Source organism: Cystoisospora suis (genome assembly GCF_002600585.1).
Source record: "Cystoisospora suis strain Wien I chromosome Unknown contig_911, whole genome shotgun sequence".
Taxonomy (NCBI): Eukaryota; Apicomplexa; class Conoidasida; order Eucoccidiorida; family Sarcocystidae; genus Cystoisospora; species Cystoisospora suis.
In genome coordinates, this window is record NW_027153712.1 from 2,467 (window position 1) to 11,013 (window position 8,547).

The following is an 8,547-nucleotide window of genomic DNA, read 5'->3' on the forward strand; positions in this document are numbered from 1 at the left end:
CTATCTTTAATCTATGTATTTATCTTTAACTTGTGTATTTATTTTTCTTTCTTTCTTTCTTTCTCTAGAAAGCGAGTTAAGCCTGACCGCAAGGAGGATCTTCCGTAAGTCTTCTCACGAACTCGAAAAGACTAGAAAGAAGAAGATCCAAAGAAAGACACCCCCGGACCAAAAGAAGGAAGAAGAGAAGAGGCAAAAGAAGAAGAAAGGAGACATGAAGAGAAAGAAAGACTCTGTATCTATCTTATCGAGAGAGAGAGTATTAGTCTATTCATGCCCTTCTTCTCTTCAATCTCCTTTTGTCTGTGTATGTCTGACCGTATCTATACCTCCCTCGACAGTTTGCATAAGAAGGGGCTTCTCGCCTCTCCTATCGTTTCCTATGTAACCCAGGCTATCTACTTCAACCTCTCATATACAGACATGTCTATATAGATATATATATATATAGATATATATATATAGATAGATATATATCTAGATATATTTATATGTAGGCATGTTTCTCTTTGTGTTTGTAGGTATGTGCACTTCTTTAGAAGTAGGTGGTTTGCTAAGAGAGAAAGAGATAGATAGGCTTTGACGCAAATCTACCCCCTACGCTGGCCCAGAAAGAAATGAGAAGCGCGTAGGAGAAGGAGAGAAGAAGAGAAAAAGAGAGAATGCTCTTTTCTTCTTCGTGAAGATGAGGGTAGTTATCTCTATCGAGTGTACGGATTAGAAGATCATATCTATCCAGCTCTCTATGTCTCTCTCCCTATTTCTCTATCCTAATATGTATACATATGTATCTGTCTTCGTTGACTCTGTATATATATAAATATATATCTTTGGAGGGGTGCATGCATATACAGGGAAATCTTTCCACCTGTTTAACTTTATGTATGTGAATGCATGTATGCCTACATTTCCTTTTCACGAGATTCCTGGCAAGTTCTCTTTCTCTTGTCTGTTTGAATTGTTTAGCCAAGCCTTGCATGCATGCATGCATGCATGCGACAACCTCTTTTTTGTTTGCATGCATGCAGAGGCCAGCAATCCCATGGAACAACGAAGGGAGGAGACCGATTAATCTCTGCGGATCGTGATACACTTGAAGATATCCTTCGAGACATCACTCGGGAAAGGTTAGCTTGCATCTCTCTAAGAGAAAAGAACTTCTCTTCGTTAATAAGCTTCTTTGTTCTCTTTTTCTTTCTTTCTCACTCTTTCTTTCTTTTTTCCCTCTTTATCTGTATCTATAGAGATCCCTCGATATCTGCAACTAGCAGTGTGTTCTTCTCCGTACTCGCTTCAAGTGATGTGCCAGAGGGGCTGTAGTCTTCTTCTACCTCCTGCTCTTCTTCTCTTTCTTATCGTTGTCTTGGGTAGAGATAGACGAGACTAGCTATCTCTACGCGAGGGTGCATGCATGCACTCCTGTACTGCGTGTGTCTCCTGTCCCTAACTTTCTCTTGTCTATAAGACTCTATAGAGAGATCTATCTACAAGTCGATAGAGATCAGGTATGTATATGTGTATGCATATATATGTATATATATACCTATGTATATAGAGTGATATATATAAGTGTATGTACTTCAAGGTATATGGGGAGACATCTTTTTGTATTTCTTTACAGCCATACACACACATTTCGGAAGGAAAGAAACAGTCTCGTTCTTTCTCTTTCTTTCTTTCTTTCTTTCTCTCTCTTTCTTTCTTTCTTTCTTTCTTTCTCTTTCTTTCTTTCTCTCTTTCTTTCTCACTCTTTCTTTCTTTCTTTCTCTCTCTCTCTTTCTTTCGTTCTCTCACACACCCGTTCTCACCTTGTCTTTCATCCCTATCTTCTTTCTTTCTTTCCTTCTTGCTCTTGATCTTTTCCAACCTTAACACGGAGCCCTTTCTTTCTTTTCTCTGTTCTATTCCTTTCTTTTCTTCTTTCTTTTCTTCTCTTTCTTCCTGCAGAGAGTCTATCAAGAAAGGCATGATCTTCTGTATGGATCACGCCAACTGTTCCTCGGAGATTGCTCTATGTCTCTACGAATCTTTAACCTTACTGGAGACAGAGCTAAATACTAAGATAGCTCGGCTGTATCTTCTTTCAGATATTCTCTATAATTCTTCTTCTCCTACTCCATGCGCCTGGTCTTATCGTGCAAGCCTAGAGAAACACCTGCCGCGAATCTTCGAACACTGGGGAACACTAGGTAGGAAGAAAAAGGACAAAATCTCGATACAAATCTCTTCTTCTCTCTCTTTCTCTCTCTTAGATCGACGTGGATCTACGTGCCTATCTATAGATGTACATACCTATGTATGTACGGGTATCGTATGCACTTCTCTCTCTCTATTGTCCGCATATAGGTATAGTCTATATACATGTCTATGTCTATATACATGTCTATGTCTATATACATGTCTATGTCTATGTCTAGGATGTCTATGTCTATCTCGGTAGGATGTCTAGGTGTTTGAATTCTTTGTTTTTCTTGCAGACGTTCTTGCATGCATTGTCTCATAGATCATCTGAGTAGTATTCTTCTACACTCTTCTGTCTGGGTTGAAGTCTGTAGCTGGGGCGTCTGTAAAGAACTTACTTACTACATACCTATGCATGTATACATACACATCTTCTTCTTCATATATACGTCTGCCTACATATCTTCGCTCATCTTCACTTATCCATGCATGCATTCATATAGAAGGAGAGATGTATACAATGCAGCCATACATAGACAGTCTGAGACTTATGTATAGAGAAAGGGTGTGGGTGTGTACGAGTAGACGTCTGTCTTCCCTTTGATTGCTTGTATAGTGATGGATGCATGCAAGCCTGAAGAAGCAGACGAAGAGAATGTTAAGCTTGAGAAGAAGAAAAAGAAGATTCAAATCTTACGTCTTTTAAAGAAACTCCTACGTATATGGACCTCTTGGGCTGTCTATTCTCAAACCTATCTACAGGTGAAAAAGACAACTATAGACATGCATATGAATATGTAAAGAGATATGGATAAAGGCACACGATGGATATGTCTCAAGAGGTATATATACGCATATATATGTATAAATGGAGATATCTCTATGTATGTATCCACACACATACATACGTAGATCAGCTGAGACAATCGACGATGTTCTGGGGTTTCATAGCTCTTCTTACATACTGAAATTTCTTGTCTTGGGTAGATAGTCTACCTACACACTAGATACTTTGTATTCTAATATGTATACATATGTCTATCGAGAGTGCATGTATATATGCATATGTATATATATATATCTATATATGTGTATATACATCTCTTTCTCTCTATATAATATATGTGTGTATATGTATATAGTGTCGAGATGAGCAGCGTGTGCCTACAGGAAGACATTTTCGTGGGTAGGATGGTGTATGCATGCAACATAGAGAAGGCCCAGACTTTTCATAGCATAGTGGAGTGTTCGCAACTCTTTGCCATCGACGGGCTCATCTCCCTTGTCGTTCTTTGTGGAGGAAAGCTTTCCGATCTTTCTCTCTTTTTCTTTTTCGGTTTTCTTCGACCATCATCACCCCTAGTGTATCTCCAGACCGTTCCCTCATACATAATATATATATATATGTGGGTATACTTATCTGTACACCCACATAGGTAGATACATATACAACATATCTATCTATCCATCTATCTATCTATCTGTCTATATATGTATATATAGACAGATAGATAGATAGATAGATACGTGTACATTAGATTATGGTCTATCGCAGAACTCCTCTGTACAGATAGTTCCACACATGGCGGGGGTTCCTCTACCAGACCCATTAGATGATCGATATACACATACATCATGTATATCTATATATGTCTATGGTCTCTATCTACGTATCTTTCATGGGGATGTGTAGATCATAGCATGGCCGTTTGCTTGAAGATGGATTCTCTTGATTGATAGAAACCTTTTCTTCGTCTTCGTCCTCAAGAAAGAATGGCCCCTCCTTCTCTCTTCATCCCTCCCTACGGTCTGTTTCTTCCTTGCATGCACATATATATATATATATATGTATAGATACATCCCTACACCGTATATCATGTATCTATATACGTGAAGATATGTGGATGTCTCTTCTCGACCACCTTTTATATGTACTTCTCTCTCTCGCATGACTTCGCTAAGATTCTTTCCCGTTCCTTTCTTTCTTCATTCTCTCCTTTTCTTTCATTTTTCCGTCGTTCGGTAGGGTCTAGAGGCTTCTCTTTTTCGTACGGACTTTCCGGCAGTGCTACCAGAGAAGGCGGATGATGGGGTGGAATACAAAGTCCCACAGGAAGCAGAGAGTTTGCTTGACGAAGAGTTGGATGGAGAGCCTTTAGACGTCTTAGAATCTCGAGACCTCTCCAAATACCCTCTCTCTCTTAGACCTCGAATTATGGTAAAAATGTCAACAGACACACTGAAGCATCAAAAGAGATCGAAACAACAAAGAAAGAGGGGAAAAAAGAAAGGAGAGAAAGATAGATAGATAGATAGATGGAAAGGAGAGAAGTATCGTGTTTTTTGAAGAGACAGAGAAAGGGTGGGGATTAAGCTGTGCTGTTGTCCCTCTTCTTCTTAATTATGAGAGAGGGGTATGATCGGTCACTCGATGGTGAGGTGTACGTACACCTCACCATCATTACCAACTGTGGGGGTAGAGGATTGTCGACTCTTTGCATGCAATGAGGGTCCTGAAAGGAGATCTTTCTTCTGTGAAGTTTATGAAGAAAAAGAAAGAATTTGATTAAGGAAATCCAGATAAAGATCCCGATTTCTATATAGTAACGTGTCGTCTCTCTTCAACTTTCTTTTCTTCCTTTCTTTACTTTCTTTCCTTTTCTCTCTTTTTTCCTTCTTTACTTTCTTGTCGTGTCTTTTTTGTTTGTTTTTTCGTATAGGAGTGGCTGTCCCTTGATAAGCCGGAGATAGAGAGAGTGTGCATGCAGAAAGGTGTCGCGAGCCGACCTACCCCTGGGGCTCCTTGCTCGTTCACTGCAGCTATCGATCGCCTTGCATGCCGTGAATACTATCTCAATCTTAAAGTAGAAGTAAGAAACATAAGTATATATATATAGACACATACACACGCGGATATACACACTAAGAGTGGAGGTAGAACTCTCTCGTTGCTTTTCTCTTTTCTTTCTTTGTCTCTCTTCATCTTTTCATCTCCTTCGTTTCTCATGTCGCCGAGGGGTGTGTTTCTATAGACTTCTTTTCTTTCTTCTTTTTCATACCCGCTGACGTGAGGTTGGCCGTGCAGTGAAATCTCTATGGCGGATCTACAGGATCGAGGGCCTCTTCAGCTGTATGTACACCGCAGAGAGAAGTGACTCCTTCTTCTTCGTCTTCTAAGGAGGGCCGTCTCTACTTTCATTCTCTTCACTGCCACCTGACACCATTCCCGTCTGTTATCTATATCTATATCTATCTTCAATCTATCTATATCTATCTATATCTATCTATAATCTATCTATCTATCTTTAATCTATCTATCTATCTATCTTAGGCAACTTTCGTTTATATCCGAAGTGTAATTAGATACATATCCTCATGTCTCCGTATAGATATATATGTGATCCATCTCTATCTAGCCCCACATACATATGTATATATATATATATATATATGAATATATTTCTACATGTGTAGGTACTATAGACGGCCTCTTTCATGTACAGCTAGACTATTTCAAGTGTATGAGACGTGCTATGGCGATGGCTCTTGCCCTTTCATTGCTATTCTTCTTCTGTTATAGGCCGAAGACGCCCCTCTTCAGATTCCTGCATGCGCAAAGGAGCTTCTTCTTCTTCGCTCTGCGTCTGATAAGAATACCTCCTCTCATCCCTCCTCTCCTCTTGCCGCTAGCTCCGTCGTAGCCAAACTCCTCGCAGCGAACCCCGCGTTAGGTAGGGGAAAGTCTCCTTAGATTAATCAGTCAGTCAAACTCACAGTGACGGCATGCACATCTTCTTCTTCATAGGCAAAATTTTCTTCTTCTTCTTCTTTTTCTTCTTTTTCTTTCTTTCTTTTCATGAAAGTGGTGGCTGCCATCGAAACTCCGTATGGGGGGGGGGGTCGTGACGGATAGCCCCTGCCCAGTCTTCTCACTAATAGAAGGTATAGGTCTAGGTCTAGTAGTAGGAGGAGTAGTAGTAGTAGGCGTCGCCTTTCTTTCGCGATCTCCATATAGGTAGATAGATAGATATTTATGTGTGGGTATTTTCGTGTCTTTGTCTATCTGAGATAGAGAGAGGAAAGATAGAGGAGTGCCGCAAGGGGAGGGAGGAGAGAGGATTGAAGATCGTCATATGTTGACTTTGCGGGGTGTTGCAAAATATTTTAGGTCCTCTCGGTGACGTCGCGTCTTCTTCTTCTTCTTTCGCCGGTGAACCCGATATTAAAGATGAGGCAAGTAGCAAGAAGAAGATGAAGAAGGAAGAGGAAGAAGGAGAAGGAAAAGAAGAAAATCTCGACGTGAAAAGCGAGTCTTCGGACGACATCTTTGACTTACCTCCTGAAGAAGAAGAAGATGATGAAAATATCTTTAAACAAGATCAAGGAGAGAATGAGAAAAAAGGAGACAAACACTCTTCTTCTTCTTTGTCGCATTATCGATATGGCGAGGAAGGGGGGAGCTCGAAGAAGACACGAGGAAGAGAAGAAGCAGAAGAAGGAGAGAATGGACGAGGAGAGGATCATGAAAATGACGAAGAGAACAAGAAGAAAGACCCGAAGAAGACGAAGACAGGGCATGAAATTGAAGATTTCTCGCATCCCCAAAACTGTCTCTCGCCTTCTTCTTTAGAGAAGACAGAGAGAAAGAAATCTTCTCTAATTGATCGAATGAGAATGAGAGAAGTGGAATTGCAGGTCACTCAGCAACAAATCGAACTCGAAAAGCTTGGTAAGGTTCTCTCAGGGAGAAAAGAAAGAAAGAAAAGAATGAAAAGAAGATAAAGATACATCGATCTTCTGTCGATACATCTCCACACATACATAAATACAGAGGGAAGCATATCATCCTCTTCTCTTTCTTCTTCTGCTTGGTATTCTCCTCCTTAGTCTTCTCCTTTTCTGTGTATGAGCGCTCTGCCTTCTGGGGCTTCCTTCGTATATTCACACATAATACATACACAGATACACCACCTATATATCCATATATATATACACATACATATTCATACACATATATATGTATACATATTCATACATATTCATATATATATATATATACATCCCTATATAGACTATATCTCCCCCCTGTACATCCATCTCGCTTTCTCCCTCTCTCTCTCAGTATATCTCCGCCTGTATGCACAGACGTATATATGTATGTATATGTATATATATATGATATAGACTATATCTCAGCCTATATATATATATATATATATTTACATGAGTATGTGTATCTATGTGTATGTATGACGTGTGAGCTGATAGTAGGAGCGAGGAGTGGCTATTTCTTGAAGAGGGAGAGAAAGAAAGGGTTTCTGTCCCCTCCTTTGATCTTTTCTTTTCTTTTCAAGAAGTGCCCTCGATTTATCTTCTTTCCAAAGAGAAAGAAAGAAAGAATCTTTGACACCCTTGCATGTCTCTACATTCCGGAGAATCCTATGACCCAGATGAAAAGTTCCTGTAAAGACGACACTTCGTATGAGTGTCTTTATCTCTCTGAAAGATACGAACCGAAGACACAAGGAGAAGACCTTCCTCACTCTTTCTTTCTTTTCCTTTCTTCATCTTGTTCTCTCTCTTTTTGTCTTTTCTTCTTCTTCTTTCTTTTGGTTTGATGTGGTAGGTGTGGATAAGGACGAGATAACTTTGAAGTGCGACGAATTACGTAAGAAACTTCTAGAAGTGAGTGAGCCATACAGCACCTCCATTCTCTTCTTTCTTTTCTTTCTTCTCTCTTTCATGCTTGAGAAGGAGCAGAAATGATAAGGAGGAAAAAAGAACAAGAGGAGAGAGCTATCATTATCATTACTTCATGTCTGGAGATTCTGATGACGAGGATAGTAGTCTTCTATATAGTAGACGGTTCAGGGATGTAGACCACGAGAGAGGTGTATATACACCCGAAGAAAGAGAAGGAAAGGGAGAAGGAGAGAAGACGTTACTAGTCGAGTCTCATGTGTATGACGAACGTCTTGCATGACCTCACTCGCGTTCTTCTTTCTGTACATACGTATGTATATATATCTCTATATCTATATACATCCATATACAATACATGTATAGAACTCCTTTCTCCAACTCTCTATATACATGCCTCTCCTTACATAGCCACTAGGAAGAAATCCATACTGCTTCGCCGCGTATACACCTTTATACACATACGTATATATATATATATATGTATATATATATATATATATATGTGTGAATTTTTTTGATGTGGATATGATGGCGATGGCATGTTTTTGTATGTAGAGTGTATATGAATATATGTGTGTATTGTGTGGCTTACGCAGGAGATTCATAAGGAGAGTGAAAGGGACCGACCGAATGCCTCAGGAGGGGGGGGGGGAGAACAAGGAA

At 39.8% G+C, this 8,547-nt stretch overlaps 1 protein-coding gene across 1 annotated transcript in view; it reads left to right on the forward strand.

Annotated features, from left to right (window-relative positions):
- CSUI_002176 (rrm domain-containing) overlaps nt 1–8,525 on the forward strand; it is a gene marked incomplete at its 3' end in the record, with an annotated part of 10,475 nt that extends 1,950 nt beyond the window's left edge. Inside the window, exons 4-13 of the mRNA XM_068062378.1 lie at nt 69–104; nt 1,029–1,127; nt 1,948–2,189; nt 2,798–2,943; nt 4,208–4,399; nt 4,902–5,051; nt 5,762–5,912; nt 6,350–6,910; nt 7,808–7,866; nt 8,481–8,525. Of these exons, the coding sequence (XP_067925645.1) occupies nt 69–104; nt 1,029–1,127; nt 1,948–2,189; nt 2,798–2,943; nt 4,208–4,399; nt 4,902–5,051; nt 5,762–5,912; nt 6,350–6,910; nt 7,808–7,866; nt 8,481–8,525 (1,681 nt within the window). The remainder of the gene's footprint in view (nt 1–68; nt 105–1,028; nt 1,128–1,947; nt 2,190–2,797; nt 2,944–4,207; nt 4,400–4,901; nt 5,052–5,761; nt 5,913–6,349; nt 6,911–7,807; nt 7,867–8,480) is intronic.
- Nucleotides 8,526–8,547: the final 22 nt, after the last annotated feature.